This window comes from Tubulanus polymorphus, chromosome 6 (assembly GCF_964204645.1).
Source record: "Tubulanus polymorphus chromosome 6, tnTubPoly1.2, whole genome shotgun sequence".
Taxonomy (NCBI): domain Eukaryota; kingdom Metazoa; phylum Nemertea; class Palaeonemertea; order Tubulaniformes; family Tubulanidae; genus Tubulanus; species Tubulanus polymorphus.
Genome location: NC_134030.1, coordinates 12,832,745 through 12,853,409, shown reverse-complemented (window position 1 = coordinate 12,853,409; position 20,665 = coordinate 12,832,745). Strand labels below are relative to the sequence as shown.

At 38.5% G+C, this 20,665-nt stretch overlaps 1 protein-coding gene across 1 annotated transcript in view; it reads right to left on the bottom strand.

The window, feature by feature from the left end:
- Window positions 1–3,909: 3,909 nt before the first annotated feature.
- Window positions 3,910–20,665, bottom strand: part of LOC141906900 (interleukin-1 receptor-associated kinase 4-like) — a 48,049-nt gene continuing 31,293 nt past the window's right edge. The window contains exon 4 of the mRNA XM_074796369.1: window positions 3,910–5,110. Coding sequence (XP_074652470.1) covers window positions 5,091–5,110 — 20 coding nt within the window. The 3' untranslated portion in view covers window positions 3,910–5,090. The remainder of the gene's footprint in view (window positions 5,111–20,665) is intronic.

Genomic DNA, 20,665 nt, shown 5'->3' with positions numbered 1-20,665 from the left:
TTGAAGGTCGACCTTTCGACCTTTGGCCTGAAACAACATATTCCCTATTACTACCGAGGAGAAAAATCGACGCACCCACCCAGAGGCAGATCAGTCAATGCCAATGTCGAGAAAAAGGACCGCCTCCAGGAGAGTAGAACCTGGATGAAAGTTTTCTCGCGCAACAAGCGAATATCAGGATGGAGATCCGCAGGAATATCGAACAACAGAACGAGCTCGCTCGTAAGATACGATCAAGGTCGCCGCTGGCTGCCGGGCTGGATATACCGGAAAACTTTGATTTCGTTGTGAGGGGTACTCCTCCGGATCACCAGTGGTGAGGCCAGCACCAAAGACAATGCAACAGCAACAATGGCTCTTCGACCTAGCCAATGGCCTCCCTGATCATCAGTACAAATGACCTGGTGAGCATCGGTTTCGGTCAACATGTGTTGCAAGTGCGACATGAAGAGGAAGGCTCCGCCTCAACCTGCAGTTTACAATGTGACCCTCCAATACCATTGGAGGGAGCATGGCACTGCCTTCCAATACTGCGATACTCCTACAGAATTGTATGTTTGCGCCGCGTGTAGAGTGTATGCAGCCAACCATGGAATATGAGAGGCGCAGTGGCCGAGTGGTTTAAGCCGCGGGTCACTGGGTTGAGGGTTAAAAATGTTTTTTATAAAAACCATGGAATATGATGGCTCGCCATTCAAGCTGAGACCATCCCGCGCCAAATTGTTGTGAAGCGGCAAAGATTTCAAAGCCCAACAAGTAGTTGTTGCCACTCCTGCGCAACATCACCAATCTCGTATCTGAAAACACCAACATTTTCAATTTGGCGCGCTGTCGTAAATAAACGACATCATTCATCGTGTATCATTTGACACTATGTCTCAGACTTCTATATCACTCACTCTTCCTAGCTCTTGTGTTGTTATTGTCAACGCTCTTCACTTTATGTCCACTTTATTAAAGATTAGACGTCGGAGTTTACCAGGCCACCGCAATATTCGGTCGACAAAAAGATGATCTGGCTCGGGTCATTGGTGCCCGAACACTCTTCTCAAGTTTTTCTGCTGTATCAAACCCATTTAACTAAATGCGAGGATCGCCCCTATTGACCTTTGTTACTGACGACACTCGTGTATGACTAGTATGACAGATCTGGCACGAGTCGCAATAGGCTCTTGATATGATGGGGGACAGCTATGGCGGATGGGGGCACTTGGAATGGGGATAGGCATCTGCCGAGTAATCCAGGCACGGAAAAAAAAGCATTTGATTTAATTTGGTTTATCGACCATAACACTTTTTATAGAATTCAACAATTAATTTTTCGATCCTTTATGAGTGGCAGAGTTACAGGTACACACAAGATACATCAATTCTACAGTCGTGCTGGGCGTGAATTCAAGCCAGAGAACTGAGGCCTTCCTAGCCCATTGATGCTCTCATTTTACAAGGTAGTAGCCATTCACGTATCGCAGTGCAAACTATATACACAGGCAAACAGCTAGACAAGATCAAATTGGGCTACTACCAAATGTTTTGTCCCGAATCGTATAAAATAGCAAAAATATCACAACAGGCGAATACGTCAGATCAATTTGTTATGGCCTGTTATATTACAAAAAGATGGACAGACCAATGTATATAACTTTCAAGGACTTTTTAAAAGCAATTGGACTGATAATAACTTAGATGAAAATCTATGATAAAGTTTATTTCATTCAAAAAAAACCTATTTCACTGTATGAAAAACAAGCGTATTCACGGCAATACGAGCCTATGCTGTTACTGTAGTGTGTGCAGTGTGAGACACTGACTGAGTTCTGACAACGCTTGCGTGCTTCGCATAGTATGGCTAAGACGCCGACTGTTGCCACGCAATACGTCTGCAGTAAATGAATAAACGCACACCACACTGCCATACAACTTGGCAATTATTTTGGTCTAACTGTAAAAACAGGGCCGTCGGAACAGGGGCGGCAGGGGCGGCCTTGGCCACTTTTTTGCTTAACAAAAATTTTTTTTAAAGCACGCTGTACCGCGTAGCAGCTCGTCGTTCTCTGTACTAGGTGGTTGGCTCACGACTTCTCGTGCTTCTGTGAATGAGACCGTGAAATGGTCCCAAAACGCATCTCCGGTGATTGAATTTTCAAAATTTTTCTAAGGGAGGGCCCCAGACCACCCTTAAGACGTAAGCCTAGCCACTGAAAAATTCCTTCCGATGGTAGGGTCTGAAACACGGTCCCGGCCGCGGCCGCACACGTCTTAAACACGGCCGCGGCCGCTCTTTGTTTTCATTTAAATGGTCAAATGAAAGAAAAAAGAGATTTTCTACTATCTATCAAAAGTCCAAATATAGACTTTGAACGGTTTAAGCTTCAATCGACTCTGTCATTTTGCCCCAAACCAGATGCCTATCTGCTATGATTTTAAGAAAATGGACAAACAAACAATAGTGTTCATTTTATCCCACAATGATCAACTAGTGATCAATACATAATATTCAACAACATACTCTCACCCAAATTAGAATCACCAGTCGAAGGAGGTAAATAACTCAGTTTCCCCAAAGTAAATTATCCATACGAGCTTTTCGGGTATTGTGTGGGTGATACATTTAAGGTAGAAAAGTTGATTTGTTGGCACAAAGTAATGCACTCTCAATGCAGGTCTTTACTTAACCTGAGAACCAAAAAAAAAGCCTAAGGCCCCTGAAATATTGAGCCGCTTCTTCGTGCGGTCTGTCAACTACCATGGTCAGATTAACATAAATACTGCATGTATGCATAAAAAATTTGAAAAATTAATGAAAGGAGCCTGTAAATTACGTGTGGAACTTGTAATGCTATAACGCGGAGCGTTATCTCAGGGGTTTCTTAGTTGAATAAAATCGATTAAAAGAGACTGTTGTCTTGGCGAATCAAGAGTGGTCACCTGGAGATAGATAAAACTAACTTTAGAGAAAATCGACAATCTTGATTTTAAGGCGACTTGCTAATTTGTAAACTATGAAACATTTCATAGAAACGCATTCAAACCTTTTAGGGTGATTTTGCTTAAATCTTACTTTCACGCAAACAAACCCAAAAGACTGTAAAACATCTCCGCCAGTCTGGCAAACGTAATATTAAGGATTCATTCAAGTATGATAAAATAACTATAGGCCCTATTTGGGGATCTCAAGTTTATGGATCTTAGGTTTAGCATGTTATGTCAATATATAGCCTCTTGTCTATAGTGTCATCTGATTCTCCATGAAGCCTTTTTTCCAGTGGCAGATTTAGGGGGTGGTCCTGGGGCCCAGATTCCTGCCTTCCCACTGATTTTATAGCCACTACATAAAAAAAACTCATACTAACTAAATGTATTATTTTATCAAAATTTGATTATAGCTCCTCGCAAAGCAAAAGGGTAGATAGATAGGCATCTGGTTTGGTTGAGTCGATTGAAGCTTAACCGTTCAAAAGTGAAATAGTCTATATAGAGAGAGATAGATAGTAGAAAATCTCTTTTTTCTTTCATTTGACCATTTAAACGAAAAAAAGAGCGGCCGCGGCCGTGTTTAAGACGTGTGCGGCCGCGGCCGGGACCGTGTTTCAGACGTGTGGCCGCGGCCGCGGCCGGGGTCGTGTTTCAGACCCTGCCTTCAGTTGGCTCTGAAAAATTAAAGGCTCCCAAGGACATTGTCTGCATACCTTTCAAATTTAAAGACTTCCACTGACTTTCCTAGCACAAAACAAGGAATTTAAGACCGCTAAGGTACTACCTTGGGTGAAAGGTGCCCGTTCACACCAACTGATGTAGTCATCCGCATATCAATTCACCTTGGAAAATAAATTTATCCGTACGACTTATTAATAAAACATTATTCAAAAATCTTTTTAATATTATTGTGATCAACTTCTATCACTATCAACTCAATATAATGTGAAATAATCTCGAATACAAAATTGCCGGATCAATTTTTGCAGCGTATTTAACCCCCGGATCTTTCGTTAATTCAATTACAGTAAAATTCGTGCGCTTTGCTTTGCGGTAAACACACACGACACAATGCCGACAAGCTTGTAATAGCTCTCTCACTGCTTGAGAGCTAAAAACATATAAATTCAGGTTTTTGCAAAGATAGTAATCCATGGCAAACTGTCAGGAGTATTGTACAATGCTCACTTGGCGACTGCCTGCAAATACAATATTCAACACCCCCTGGTGAACATATACAGAACCATTGACCTTGAAACTCTCTATCATTATGAAGCATATGTATATAACCATGTTATTCACAGCCCCTGGTGGCATATGGATAGATAAAAATAAAACAAACACATTTCTTCAGAATTTATTTGCTTTGAATTGTACATCACACTTTGGTAACAAGGATACAATGATATTATTGTCAGACTCCTGCAGGTGTCACTGAATGACCCTGGGTGAGGCATTCGATTATTTCTATTTTCAATATGACAGGCATACAAGAAGGATTCACGTATCCTCGCGACGGATTCACAGGGCTTACTGGTCAGACAGGTCATTCATTGACACCTGCATTACTAAACTTCCCCTTTTCAGTATATACCGGTATGCAGTTTTCATTCATTCATTCATTCATTCATTCTGTCCATGGCCCCTGGTGGCATCCAGGTTATATTCTCTGAACTGAATATCAATGCAGCAATTATTCTACTGTCTGTGCCCCACCCCTCCGGCACTCGACGTCCAACTCCTTGCGATTGTCAATTCCAGTACCTCTATGCAATAAAGTTTTGTTAACATTGTCATGGGATATATGAACAGTCAATGGTGTCAAGAATCTGCTATGCATCTACATTACCATTATGTCTTGACACAGATCAAATGTCAGTTGCCTGACAACACAAGATATCTTACAAAATAATCAGTATCTTTATAGCTGAGTTGGGTCCACCTTAATCTCAGATATGTCCAATACGAACAGCATAAAATCTGAGACAAATGCACCAAATAATTATTTTCTTTATTCAAATGTGAAGACGCTTTAAAGCTTACAAAAGCTAGTTCCCTACTTGAATGGAATTGCACATGGGTTCGATAAACTGACAATGATGCCGCAATTCGATTTATCTTTCCACAGGTCCACCTAAAAAATAAAATAGGTTATATGAACAAAAGACCCATTGGCCTTGATGCATAGGTAGATTACACCGTGGTAGGGTAGTTAGTGGTAAATGCGCAAACAGTAGTTGGTAGAGCCATAGACTTTAGGTCAATTTGTTTTAACGTACCGGCGCGATTTTCATTCATGCTGAATATGAATTCTATTTTTCTGAATGATTAACCCTACGCAAATTGTAATGAATGTGCACACCTCGCGCTTCCAGATTAAGTGCGCTTCCAGATTAAGGAGCGGTCTGGCCGAGCGGTTAGAACGTTCGGCTCTGGGAAGCCAGGTCGTGGGTTCGAACCCCGTACATTGCCGTAGTGTCCTCGGGCAAGACACTCATCCTCATTGCCTCTCTCCACCCAGGAGTAAATGGGTATCTGGCCTGATAGATGACTCCTGAGCGTTTGTTAGCAGCTCGGTGTTACTTCTCCCCAGGGAGAGATGACATGAAAGATGATACATGTAAGAGTATAAAATTGGCCGGGGTAATAATACCGAAAAATGTAAAGCGCTCTGAGCAGCCTGGCTGGATTTAGCGCTATATAAGACACATATTAATTCAACCTTGAGCAATCTAGAAAATGTTTCATTGGTAACCAGCTGTCATCCAACATATTTCTTATCCCAAAAAGATATTCCCTTTTGTGGCATGTTGGATTGATGCCAAAAATGACATTTTCTTAGATCCTGTCAATCGATTGACTATTTTCTATTTTGTATTCATCAGAAATCCCCATTAAATATTTAAGTTCCAAAGATGTTTCTTAACCCATTAGCACTCAAGCTCAGGTCATAAATGATAGCCACCAAAGGAATATTTGTGTGTGGAATAGGTATTTTGAACCTTGTTCCTCTTAAGCCTACAATTGGATTGTCTCAATTCAAATATGTTGAGCCTTCATACTTTGGCCGAGGGGTATTGCTAGCATAGCTTAGTCTTGATTACGTTCATATCACGATATCATGGAAGACTACGAGGTTTCGAACGATAATTTTACCAATATACACACAGACCTTGACCCGATTAACCAGTTGGCTGTAATAAGTTTTATGGTAACCATTGTTTAAGTTAGATGATATACACAATCGATATTCCGGTACATATAGTGAGGGTGATTAAGATCGATGCCCCCTTTATACTTTTTGTACAACATTTATGAACACTTCCTAAGGTATCTAAGAATGATGTCCAATAAATTATACTTGGCAACATAATAGAGATGACCCCTCTAATAGCTTTCACCCAGATTCGGATCAACTGAGTATTGAATTATTGGATTAACTCCCGATACACTCCTTCCTACTCATGAACTATACAGATTATTCATGAGCTGAATGATTTCACTGATCTGTACATATTGTAAGATTAACATGCATGAGCTTTCAAGGGTTTTTAGGCTTATTACCTGTACAGCTTATTAATATCTGATCCATAACAAATTAAGTAATGATTGAGTTATGTATGTAAATTACATGCTAAGTACATGTATTGAGCGTTGCAGCTTGTTCAGGAGCCCGGCACTTTTTTCGTATGTTGCACGAAAACGGTTATAGTGGGATTTGAACCCAATAGCTTACAATAAACTACACACTTAAGTCCTCAAATACCAAACAGAAATCAACATCCTCCTATTTCCATTTCTCGAGTATATCGAGTTTGAACATGACAGATCTGAGCGCTCACTTCAAATCCAAGTAAGTTCGGATTAATTTCAGGAGGGCCAAAAGGACACCATTTTGGTGGCCCACCTTATCAAATCTTACATCATATGAAAGCCTTGACTACAGAATAACACAACATTTAATGCATGGAAATAAACAGCAAATGAGCTATTTGGTATTGTGATGAACTTGGATTTTACCTTGAAATTTTTGAGGAGTAATTGACACTACATAGTGAAATTCCTAAGCGCTAATTGGTGAATCGAAATTGTGCTCTATTTGAATCGAGGCCATTATTTTGGGTCCTGAGACAAAAATAATTACGACATAAACCGGCATTTTGGAGATTTCATTTTAGGCCAAAAAAAAAGATGTCTTGTTTCTCATGATTTTGAAATCCCGCCCGCATCGGAAAAATCATCGGCAAATTAGCGATAAAAATAAAGTCCGCCCTCCCGCATCATAGCTCGAAAATAAATTTGTTTTTTATAAAAATTAAAATCCGCCCGCCCGCATCGTTATATTACGCATATCGTCATCTTTTTATCATTTTATATCTCTATGAACGTATCGAGAAAAGTTGATATATAAATATAAATATCATAAATATCATCGGCACCACACTGGTGACTCGAACCCATATCAACGGAGTCGGTTACCGTAGGCCTAAATGTCAAATGCCAAGGTCGCTGTGGAGCTTGATTTCTGGCGTGATTCTTATTCGAAGCGATTTCTCTTGGTAAAATGTGGTGGTAATAGCGTCCAAGATGTTGCTATCTGTTCAAATAATATTCCAAAAGAAGCCAATACTACGTTGGCCAATTCTACAAGTATCTCCAGAGTCAACAGTGATGGAACTTTTCGAAAATGCGTTGGCCGGTCCTTACTCAAACTTGACAGTTAGTGAAGAAATGCGTGACGTTCACGAGAAGTATATAGAGAGAGAGTGTCCAGATTTACTGAAAGCCGATATTTCTAGGACCTTAGAAGGTCACTTCCAGTCAATACCTGTGACATCTGTAATCAGTGATTTAAAAGACTTTGGTATATATGTAAAATATACTTTGGAGACAAAAAAGGCCAGTAGCAGTACAGCAGAGCGGAATGCATTCCAGACATTAATGGCTGCAGCTGCAAGAAAATCCTGGCCCCCGATGATTGATCCAATAAGAAACAAAAAAGATGAACTGTTTAATCATGTGTTGCTAGTCTTTAAAACCATGGGTGGACCAGGCTGGCCAGCATCATCATTGACGATTGGGAATAACTTCGTCACATTATTGACCGATGTCATGTGGATGTTAGACGGCAATCATGTAAGTAGCTGACTTATACCTGTCTGTTTTTCCTTAAAACTTGCTGATTTTTATTTAAGGCCAAAACAAAATGTATGTGTGGTTACGGTCTCCCCACCGATTTAAATGAATTACGCCGAGTCATTTTATTTTATTGGCTTAATTTTCGTCATCTAAAATTTTGGAGTAACCATTTTTCATTGTTCATGTTCAAACATCCGGAAAATGCACAACACATATAAAAGTCATCGATAAAACTTTTTCAAAATCGACCGGGATTGCAATCTTTATGTCTTGAAATTTAGGGATTATTACCGGAATGTGACTGCCATGTGAGCTCACATATTTTGACAGCTGAGCTACTACTAGCGCCATCTATCGAACATAAATTGAACCTGTTGCCCAATTTCACTCCAAATGCTATCATAAATCATTGGACAGTCTGTTATGTCTAGTCTCTGTTGAATTGTAATAAGGCTTATATTTTTTACAGTGTCGTAGTCTCTGATTCAACAGGCCATAAATAGTCCTATTGATAACTAAGAGATATTTTTTTTGTTAACGTTTGGAGACCTAGGTACAATACATCGTAGTTTTACACATTTCTTCAGCTTCAAAATTTTGATACTGATGAAAGGTAAACAAGGGTGATGATGATTTATAATTACCAAGTAACACATCAAAAAATTCTTGAATTAATATGTATGTTGTTTATTTGTTGGTAAAGGTTCTTAGGTTTTTAAGCGTTGCTTATTTTGTGACTGAAAATAATGAATAAGCAATGAAAAAAACCCTTCGCATTCTTTGACTTTTGAGGTGATGGTATTACTGATACATTACTTCCATAGGCCATATACTTGGAAGTTAGTCATAGTGGTACTTGCAAGTTAATTTTCTTGCTATAGTATGTCGTAAGTTTATCCCATTAGCGCGTTCCCCATTCATTTTCAAATAAAAGGTTTTTGAAAAAATAAAACAATTTTCCTACCTACCTTCCCCAAAAAAATTGGAGGCGATAGTATCCACACATATATTTTGTTTTGGCCTAAGCTATACATAAAATTCTACAAGGTCAGAGAATACATGTTGTTATATGCCTATTAACCAAAATGTTGCTCAATTTAGAATTGACGGCTGTCTGCCCAGTACCCCCTCCCCATTTTAGAAATTTTCAAATCAACGAGAAATTGTATTAAATCGTCTTCCAGCTTCTCATTTTTAGCCCACTTGGGACTTTAGTCCCAGCGGGCTATTGCGTTTATTGTTCACCAAAATCAGCACTTACACATTTTTGAAGTTTTCAAGGGAAATTTTGAAGATGCTTTGATCAATTATCTTGATCTTTCGTATGTATTTGTATCCCCAAGGGCCTATCAGCATGAGAAAAATTGGGTCGATCACACTCAAGATGGCCGTCCTGTGACCTTTTTTGTGCCCAAAAATGTCAATTTTCCTGTAGCTTCCTACTGGTAGCCGAGTCCTGTAGCTTCCTACTGGTTTGCCATTTTTCATTGAAGTATAATTATACTTATCCCAAGAGGGCATGGTGTCCCTGGACCCCTATTTGTTTCTCTTCGGACATTAAAATTCATTGTGATCAATTTGCGGAAAATGTTTTAATGCGTTTTTTCCGGAAAGCATAAAATGTCCACTAACTTTTCGCACAAGACTTTGAATGGAAGCTATATGCACGTTTAAAATGTTTTATATCTATTTTCAGGATAAATTAGCTTCTCGGAGCTGCGAAATCCCAACAGCACTCAAGCCACTAAATGGGTATAATCGCCCGGAGCTCCACAAACATAAACGTACGCAACTATCTGAAACGGAGATGTCATCATTTAGAGATATGTTATTTACTGTTTTACAACAGGTAAACCCCCTTGAATTTTCATACTTTAAAATTATATTTGAAAACCGAGTTAGAGAAAATTAATTATACTTTAGCGAATATATTCACAAACAAGATTGTAAATGTAAAATATTTCCTACACAAGAACACGTCATGGGCATTATTTCAAGGATGTCTGTATTGCATTTTTATTTTCTTTAACTGACTATGAACTATATCAATAGTTAAAATTCAATGGTGGACAGCAGACTTTATATTTCTATGTATTACTTTGACGGACTTATCCACTTCCTGTTTATTACATACAAGCCTTTATTTCAGCTTGCTCAGTGATGCTTCAGGCTTATGTCATTGCATTTCAAACTGCTCTGTTTTTAGGGCCATGGTATTAAATGTAAAAATCTGTGGGCAAGTCATGTATTCCACAAACAAAATTTTGACAAGGGATTATCAAAATTCAAATATTTTTGTATTCTAGAAATGGATTTCTACAGATGACCAATGGAAGCACATGAAGGAGATGGTAGAGAACCTAGCTATGGCATTAGACAAGTATATCGATTATCTGAATAAGAGAACAGCAGAAATGAATCGGATACACAGTTTACAGGAACCAGTACGGAGTGTTGATGACGCTTATAGTACTATAGACTTGCCATATGGTATGCCATTTCCCAAAATTCATGCTGAATATATGACAGACATTTATGAAGCTTTAACTGTATTGGGTGACAATGAACCTCTATTTCTGAACCAATACCTACCTGAAAATCCTCAAGAAAGGTACAAAGTTATAAAAAGCATAAAAATGTATGGTGTTGGATTTAGGTCTGTCTTGTACACTTACAGTACTGGAAACAATCTTGGTTCCTTGCATTTTGTATGGAAATGCTCAGAAAATGAAGATACAATAGATTCAAATAGCCATATTATCCTTAAACTGTCGGCCGACATGCCAAAATTCCATACACGTGAAATGCGCAAAGTTGTTGAAAAAATGGTCGGGTCTGTAGTAAAATTAAAACCTCTGGTATTCAGAAATATCTATAAACTTATTTCGGGTGATATGTCTGTTGGAGAAACTGCAGAGCAGGCCATAATTGATTCACGTGTCAGGCTTATTATGGAATCTGGGGATGTAGATCTGGTGGCAGATATGAGAACCTTAAATCAAGGCCGGGAAGCCAAGTTTTAGCCGTTTTGGGTTGAGGTGGAGAAGTATATAAATGAAATTTGTGGCGAGGTTACAGATGATCGTCGCCATGATGCTGTGTGCCATATTGCCACAGCAATGTCCATCCACCACCTACACAAAGAAGTCTCCAGCCATTGTCCAGAAGGTACACCTATACCTTCTGAACAATGGCTTAGACTTCAATTTTGGCCGAAGGACCCATATTCAAAATCTGCCTACCAATACACGGGTAGGTTAAAATTGAAGTATATGGTGCAGAAAAGGCAGGTGAGGCACTCACACATTGATTCTCACTATGCATCAGCATTGTACAAATACGAACGTGAGATGGCCATTAGGTTTAGAGATAAATGTGTCTTTATTTCAATAGATGATAAACATAAAATCAAATTAGGTGAACCGGGATATCCTGTGGCAGCGTGTGATCGTGGTAAGCAGGTAATTGTAGACAAGGATAAGCTATTTTCAGTTGGTGATCATGATTTCACAAAGTTTGGGTTGACTCCAAGTGTGACATTGCTGATTGATGTGCCAGACTCAATCACTGGGAGTTTCTATTCTGGGCAAGTCTTTGTGAATCTCAAAGATAGTATATTAGAACCGTCTAGCCCAATTCGACATGCCACTGAAATTATCAAGATATTGGATACTCAGGTTAGAAAGCCAATTCTGTTTATTTATTCGGATGGTGGCCCTGACCACAGGCTTAATTTTATAACTGTACAGTTGTCGTATCTGTGTATTTTCTTGAGATTTCAGCTTGATCTCTTGGTTGCTGTAAGAACACCACCATATAATAGCTGGTTAAACCCAGTTGAGCGCATAATGTCAATTATCAATATTGCCCTACAATGTGTTGGTCTTATGCGGCAGGAGTCTACTGACAGTTTCGAAAACATTCTCTCTGGGTGTAGTAATATGAAAGAGATAAGAGCTGCTGTTGAGAAAAATGATGGGATGGGCCCTGCTCTCTTAGATTCAACCCGCCCTGCAAAGCAGTTACTGAATTCCCTCATTGAAAAATTAGAACTTAAAGGTGAGAGTTTCACATGCATGGAATCAGCTACGGAAGAAGAAATCAGAGAATTTTTCGAAACTGTAAATGACTTAGATGAACAACTAGACCCTTACTCTAAATCTCGGGATGTACATAAAAGCCAGGTCATTAAGAATCTCCTTAAACACTGTGGGCAGACTGGTCAATACAGTTTCTGCCTTAAAAAATGTGGTGCATTCGATTGCCAGCTCTGCTCCCTTTCAACTATACCGGCAGACGACTTCAAGGAAATACATTTCCTCCCATTCCCTGTGGTAGATGATTCTGGGGAACATTACAAACCATTTACTGAGGTTTATGGTACAAAAACCACCGACAAGCCCCCATCTAGCACCCAGAAAACTGGTGGGCATGAAATTCCCTTCAATCCTACAGCACAAACTGCTAAAAATGTTGGTGAAATTGCTATTTGTAGCGAGTGTGACAAATCCCGTGTTTTATATTCGGCTAAAAAGCTATCGCCTAAAGAACGGGAAAATCTTATGGTGTTGATGGAGTCTGTGCTCTATGTATGTGGTACCACTATAAAAGAAATAGTGTTTGAATCTGAAAATGAAGATGAGAAGTTGTTAGGCGATAAGGTATACATACGCAAAAATCTAAACTGCTTATCGCCTATTGAAGTCCCGTATTACTCCAGTCAACAGTTTGTCAATATCTGCACCAATTGTGGGGGTCAGGAGGATTTCACCACTGCAGCTGGTTCGGTTGACTTGTACCCCATCTGTGAACCCTGCTTTGACACAAAATTAGGTCGTGTTCTCAAGCGTAAAAGGAAAGTATTTGACAAGTAAATTTTGGCACACTATATGTACGCATTGCCTTGAATTAGATTCTAATTTGCAGCCTGTAGAACATTGGGCTTCAAGTAAATTTGCATTTTTACATATTATATTTTTATACATTTTTGTTGGTTGAAAAGTTTATACTGGATATACAGCTATTTAGAGCCAATGTCCAGTATAAATTTCGACAAGGGTTAGGTGTTAGGCCAATATGTGTGTTTTCCATCCATATTGGGCTTTGGCTCTAGATGGTCTCAAATCATATGTACATTATTATGTTAAAATTCTGTAATTCATTTTTATCAAGTTTGTAATTTCATTTTATAAACCAAGCCAATGTCTAGCATAAATTCCGACAATGTCCCTTTAGTGTTAGGCCAAATTGTATGTTTTCCATCAATATTGGGCGTTGCTTCTCGATGGTCTCAAATCGTATCTATATTATTATGTTAAAACTGTAATTCATTTTTATTAAGTTTGTAATTTCATTTTATAAATCAAGTTTGTTAATCATTCAATTAAGTTTTGTAACATTTTATGGTTAATATAATGTTTTTATTGTTTAATTTTGAAGTTTACTCTTTTTTTTATTTGAGGTGTTGCAATGGATTTTCAGGATTCACCAATCATTTTCAGGATTAAGCAGTGATTTTCCAGTTAAATAAAAATAAAAAACTACCTCCCGCATCTGAAGAAAATATGTCAGAGGGATATTTTTATTGATATAATAAAAATAAAAAGACACCTCCCGCATCCCCAAAAAAAATTCAAACAGTTCTTTTTATTTCTACTTTTTTTTTTTTAAAAGTACATAAAAATAAAAACCGCCCGCCCTCGTCATGGTAAAAAACAAAAGTGTGATGAGAAACAAGGCATCTTTTTTTTTGGCCTTAGACCTACTCCATATTCTAAAGATTTAGAATGAGAGCTTGCCCTTATTGTTTACCACGGCGGCGCGCACAGTTCAGGGTTCGTTGTGCCAACTGACCCAAATTCAATCTCATCCCAGGGCTTCATCTAGCATTAACTAGGGGTCCAGGGACACCATGCCCACTTGGGAAGTGGTTCCAAATGCTCAACAATCTAACAATTTCAATATTCAACGCCCCCTGGTGACCATATACAGAATTCAATGACCTTGAAACTCACCACAATCATAGAACATGTCAGCAGCTACGATTTTGTAATTGATTGTGATAACAAAATATGCCTCGTTACCACTTTAATATGGAAATACTAAGTTATTCTACTATTCAACGCCCCCTGGTGACCATATTCAAAACCCAATGACCTTGAAACTCACCACAATCATAGAACACGTCACGACCTATAACTTAGTAATTGATCATGGTAACAAAATATGCCTAGGTACCAATACAATAAGTAAATACTAAGTTATTCTACTATTCAACGCCCCCTGGTGACCATATAGAATAACTAATGGCCTTAAAACTTGCCACAATCATAGATGATGTCATGAGCTACAACTTTGCAATTGATTGTGGTTACAAAATATGCATTGATACGAATAATATATAGAAATACTAAGATATTGTATTATTCAACGCCCCCTGGTGGCCATATACAAAAACCAATGACCTTCAAACTCACCACAATCATAGAACACGTTATGAGCTACAACTTTCTAATTGATTGTGGTAACAAAATATGCCTAGGTACCAATACAATAAGGAAATACTAAGTTATTCTACTATTCAACGCCCCCTGGTGACCATATAGAATAACTAATGGCCTTAAAACTTGCCACAATCATAGATGATGTCATGAGCTACAACTTTGCAATTGATTGTGGTTACAAAATATGCATTGATACGAATATAATATAGAAATACTAAGATATTGTATTATTCAACGCCCCCTGGTGGCCATATACAAAAACCAATGACCTTCAAACTCACCACAATCATAGAACACGTTATGAGCTACAACTTTATAATTGATTGTGGTAACAAAATACGCTTAGGTATCAATATAATGTGGAAAAACTTTTTCCCATTAGAATGAGTACTGCTGACACCAAGATGGCCGCCAATTGCGTCATAATAGGCTGATGAAAAATACCTATCTCAGGTATAAAACATCCCTTTCCAAAGAATACCCATCACAAATTGCAATGAGAAATGATAAACCAGTAGGAAGCTACAGGACTCAGAATTTGGGCCAAAAATAACATTTTTGGGCACTAAAAAGGTCATAGGACGGCCATCTTGAGTCCGATCGACCCAATTTTTGTTATGCTGATGGGCCCTGGGGGAATTCACATATATCCGAAAGATCAAGGTAATTGATAAAAGCGTCTTCAAAATTTCCCTCAAAAAGTTCAAAAATGTGTAAAAAGTGCTGATTTTGGCGAACAACAATGGCTGCCAGTCGGCCATCTTGAATCTGACAGGGCCAGTTTTTGGGCTGAAGATGTGTCTAGGGTAGATACATGTGTAACACAAATATCAAGACATTACCTTAAAGGGTCTTCAAAACTTCCCAAAATAACTGGATTCCGTCTACGGACGTACGGACGGACGGACGACGGACGGACGGACGGACAACGGACGAAAAGTGAACGCAATAGCCCGCTGGGACTAAAATCCCAAGTGGGCTAAAAAGGGGCAGGGTGCTGATTTCAAATAAGAGCATTTTTGTGCGTGATTCCATTGGAGCAAGGGCACATAATAACGCACTCATGTCTGTATTAGGGGCAACCTGCAATGTTCCCTATTGCATAGAATTGAGGTACCCCCTACTACGATTGAGGACTTAAAGCTATGTTTAACTCTGATTTTGCCATGAGTGACACACTAGACCACAGTACATCCTTACACCTATGCCTGTCAATGAACAAAAGTTAATCAATATTGATAGGGCTTTCAAAATGATTTGGAAAACCAGTTTGGAAAACCAGTTGCAGACAAAAAATAGTAGAAAAAGCAATCTCAAAAGCAAATGATACAGCGAAAAAGAGCCAGCAATAGTGTATAGGCCCACATGAAATTGCATATTTTTAATCTTAGAAATATCAAATTAATTGATTTAAATTGATAGTGTTAGTGATTGGCAAGTAACTGTTGATAATTGGTAAGCAGCCAGCTTAAGAACACATTATTGCTATTAGGCTACTCAAACTAATTGTCTCTGCGAGTTTTTCACCTTGTATATGTAAAATTTGTCTAATAGTCTAGATAAAAATATCCAGAGCATCACGATGTGTTCAAAACGAAACAATCCATCGAATATACACTACCAGGTTTACAGCGGCAGTCGCTAGAATGATTGGCAGTAGTTTGGAAGTCAGCCATTTTCCTGGAAACTTAAACTAGGCCACGCGTCTGAGGCACGTTTTCACACGATGCACACTGACTGCAGTACATTTAAATATAACCACTGATCACATGAGCTACTATCGTTGATATCATACGAGATATTTCATAGCCGTCGCAGGATACTTACTAACAGTCGGATGCGACGGCTCATTTTGAAAGCCGACTGACAAGGGCAGGAGGGCGGACCTACGGCAAGTGATGAGGGCACAAGGGCAAGTATGGGACACCAGGGCGGCTATTTTTGGGGGCGGGGCGGACCGCCCCTCTATTTTTGGCTAGATGAAGCACTGCATGCACTGCCCATGTAATGGCAAATATACTGCCATGATCTCCTTGAAGCCCTAAACATGTAGTATTCACACGCAACTGCAAAATGATGATCACCACGAATACACACGGTAGTGGGTTTTCCCCAATTACTCAAATTGACCCTCTCCACATGCATGGTGTAAACCTGGATGCTGCATGATTTCATTTACGCCTAGGCTAAACTGTTTGAAGTTAATTGAACAATTTCCAAGATTCACTGGCCCTTTCCCAACTTCACTGTCCTTCTTTAAAACACACGTAGCGGCAACAACCCTACAATACACAATTAAACCAAGATGAAGCGACGATCGAAATCGACTGACGTTTCATTTGTTTTTGGCTCTGGTTTATATGTTAGGTGTGTTTGACGGAACCAATCGCTATTTGAAAATCTTTTACACATTGTTGTTATTGGCATATCTTGGAAAAGGTGAGTGAGTGTATAATCTATAAGAAAATGCTTACTGAACCTTTGAAGCGACAGATTTTTATTGGATTGTAATTGACAGGTTCTGAAAACTGATACATACTTCCGGTAATGAAAGTGAGGCCTATAACGCGTATTGAAACATTTTTGAGTCACATTTTTTTCAGCTGAGTCCACTGTTTTACAAGAACAGAGTTACAATTTGAAGTTACTATGAAAATGAAAAGAGTCAGCGCTTTCTTTCGACTTTCGATCCATTTTACTAGCATTGGCATGACGTCATAGTCCTTCTAAGTATATTACTTCATGCCTTGCCAAACACTTATTATTTACTCACTCACTATTTTACTCAATTAACCTGTTTTCCCCTGTATATATACCCTCGGCCTGTGTTTTTAGTGATAATCTCAAACCTGACTGTGATGGTTTCAGTGTTTTCTTTATTCATTGATTTATTTAGTTATTTATTCATTGACATCTATGTGTGAGTGGTAATGCTTTTATTTGGTAGGCATTCTTCAGTAAATGGTGCTGTGGTCTATAGTCTGTGGTTTATAATGTGTGACATGGTTATCGAGGAAGCTACGTAATTCGTGATCATCGATATCATTCTCAAGTGCCCTGGCATCGAAATCGTCAAAATGACGATGGTCTCTAATGTGAGATCGAAACGTCGTGTATTTTTCATTTTAGAAATAAATTCTCGATTTTAAAATTCTTTGTACATTGTGGGATTCTGAACATGTCATGAGCTACAACATTGCCATTGATCATGGTTATGAAATATGCATAGGTGCCAATAGACAAATTGTATATTATTCAATATTTCTCTCGCCTTGGTGGCAGGAAAAAAAATCGGGTGATCCCAATTTCAAGTGAAGAGACTACAAGTTAACACCTGCTGATATTTTCCTCAAAAACTTTGTGCCAAAATTGACATTTCGGGCACAAAAAAGGTCACAGGAGGGCCATCTTGAGTCTGATTAACCCAACTTTCCTCGTGCAGATGGGCCTCTGGGGGACACAAACATATGTAAAAGCCACCAGTCTGCTATTTTGATTCTCAATGGCCCATTTTTTGGGTTGACGATGTATCTTGGATAGACACATGTATGAACAAAATATTTCCCAAAATAATTGACGATGTATCTTGGATAGACACATGTATGAACAAAATATTTCCCAAAATAATTGGTTTCAGACTACAGACAGACGAAAAGTGGACACAATAGCCCGCCGGGACTAAAGTCCCAAGTGGGCTAAAAATGCCAGCAAAGTTTCAGTATAAGTAACATGGAAGAAGCTGCTTTAAAAAGCCACATGAAAAGGAAATGACATTTGGCATCGATTGAATTTACAAAATCTACGACATCATTGAATAACATGCTTTCAAGTTCTACGAGTAGTAACCATACAGTTTTGACAGCAATTGCATGTTACCCTAAACTATCATCAAGTTAAATGTATCTACATATGCTTCATATAATTTTTGGCGAACCATAGGTTTGCCTATGCAAACGGTCTGATGAAGCAGTTTTCATTGAAAATGAATTGAGTACCAGTGTGTCAACAAGGCACAAACATTGGCTGTTGAACCGATTGTGTTGATTTTTGGTTTCATGGTTTGGCTTAATGAGTTCTCGAGCCCACAAAAATTTCATAGTGATCGAGTTATTTTTAGGGGACTTATTCTTGAAAAACACGCAAAAACCCTGCTTTTTAGCACTTAATAATGGCACGTTTTTATATATGACAATTTGCATGCTTGAAATTGAAATATATAAAAGTTCAATCCTTCCTGGAAGTGTCGCCGTTTTTAGTTCGACTGATATCAAGGTACTTTTCGACCTACAGGCCCTCACTTTATAAACCCCCTAAATTTCCTCGCTTCTATTTATTTGAGTTGACCTTGTAACCTGAGCTACAATGAATGTGATTGCCTGTTTGTGGGATATACGGGAAATTCCAGGAATTTCAGCGTCTCTGATGTAATTGGAAAGCCTAATGTGAAACCCAACACAAAATGGCGAACATTTTATTCGATTAGGTATCGTACGTTTGCTTATAATTTGTTTGTTGACACGAATATAAGCGAGTAGGCTATTCAATTCAGTTGCAATTCTGAACTAGCAAGTATGACGATACCAATGACAGGGTTCGTAGTGGGTCTTCCAATCATAGCCGGTATTTTTTTATTTCTAGAAAAAAAAGTCTGTATATGTTTGTATATTTTTGACATTCTGTGGATGGATGTATTCTGACTTGTGAAATTGCGGCCAATCTTATACTGTGTCGCTAGTACATTTGTATATACCCGCGTCCGCAGTCAGCCGCCTGCGAATATAGGTTACAGTATATGGGTGTGGGTGTTAGTAATCACCTGAGTGAGTCTATATATAGCACAGTGACTCGGCAATGATAGTATACACAGAACTCTAACACATCTGCAGGCGCATATATTGTCAGCCTCATACATCTTCAATCCAAATTAATTTATATTTAGTATAATATTTTTGACAATATATGCACTAAATGATTTAATGGTGAGCCACAGGGCCATTGGACCTTTATTCCAAATTAAAAGGGTTTAGTTTGCAAAAAGAAAATATGAAATCTTGATATTATTTTATTTCATCACTCAATGGATTCATGTGTTTCGAAAGATGCTGTCTTGAAATCGGAAATTTTGTTTGCTTTAAATTTGATAAATAGTTACCGCAGCGACAACTCTTGTTCTGGATTCAACAACATAGTCAAGGAATGTTTACCGGACAGTAGAAGAGCACTATTTTCATTTAGTGAACGTAAAATCTCGTACCTTCTGCGTTTTGGGATTTTGCCTCATATAAAAGGCCTTATGCGAAAAAATATCAAGGACCAAGAATATGTCTTAACTTATCCAATCCAACAGGCTCAAACAAAACAATCAGATATGTTGGTAAGATGCCGAGTCTATGACCAAATTCGGTTTTCATATTATGGATCAAACATTATTGGCCAAGCTTAAGTGGAAGATATGCTTCGATCCATTACTGAGTGTTTGTCAGTGATCTTGACTTATCAAAACTTCTTCAATTATCTATAGATGGACCCAATGTAAATTAGAAATTTTATGAACTATTGCAAGATGAAATAGCCAACATATGTAACACCCACAAGACCATGTGCTAGTATATCAGGGTAGTATATCAGCTAGTATACCCTTAGAAACAGCCAATATGGCTCCATGCTGAGGTAATTTCGATTGACAGGTTATAGCATCATCATAAGAGATACACAGCCTAGAATATGCAAAGAAAACATAAGTAAACATAACTAAGTTTTTGATACATTTTCCGTCACATTTACAAATGTGTTTCCTTAAAGGTCAAGTCCCCTCTAAATAGAATATTGTGTAAAACTTCTAAATGTGATATATGTATAAATGATAAGTGTGATACTAATTTTGATTTAAGTAAAGCCATTACTGAGAAATAAGACTTTTAAGTCGGCTATTTTCACCAGTTTACCATACACAGCAGGTGCGCGTTTGCTGTGAAAAACCCACGATTGCTGATGTCATTGTAGTCAAACACACATTTCCACGTGCGTCGTTCCACTGAAGAATAATA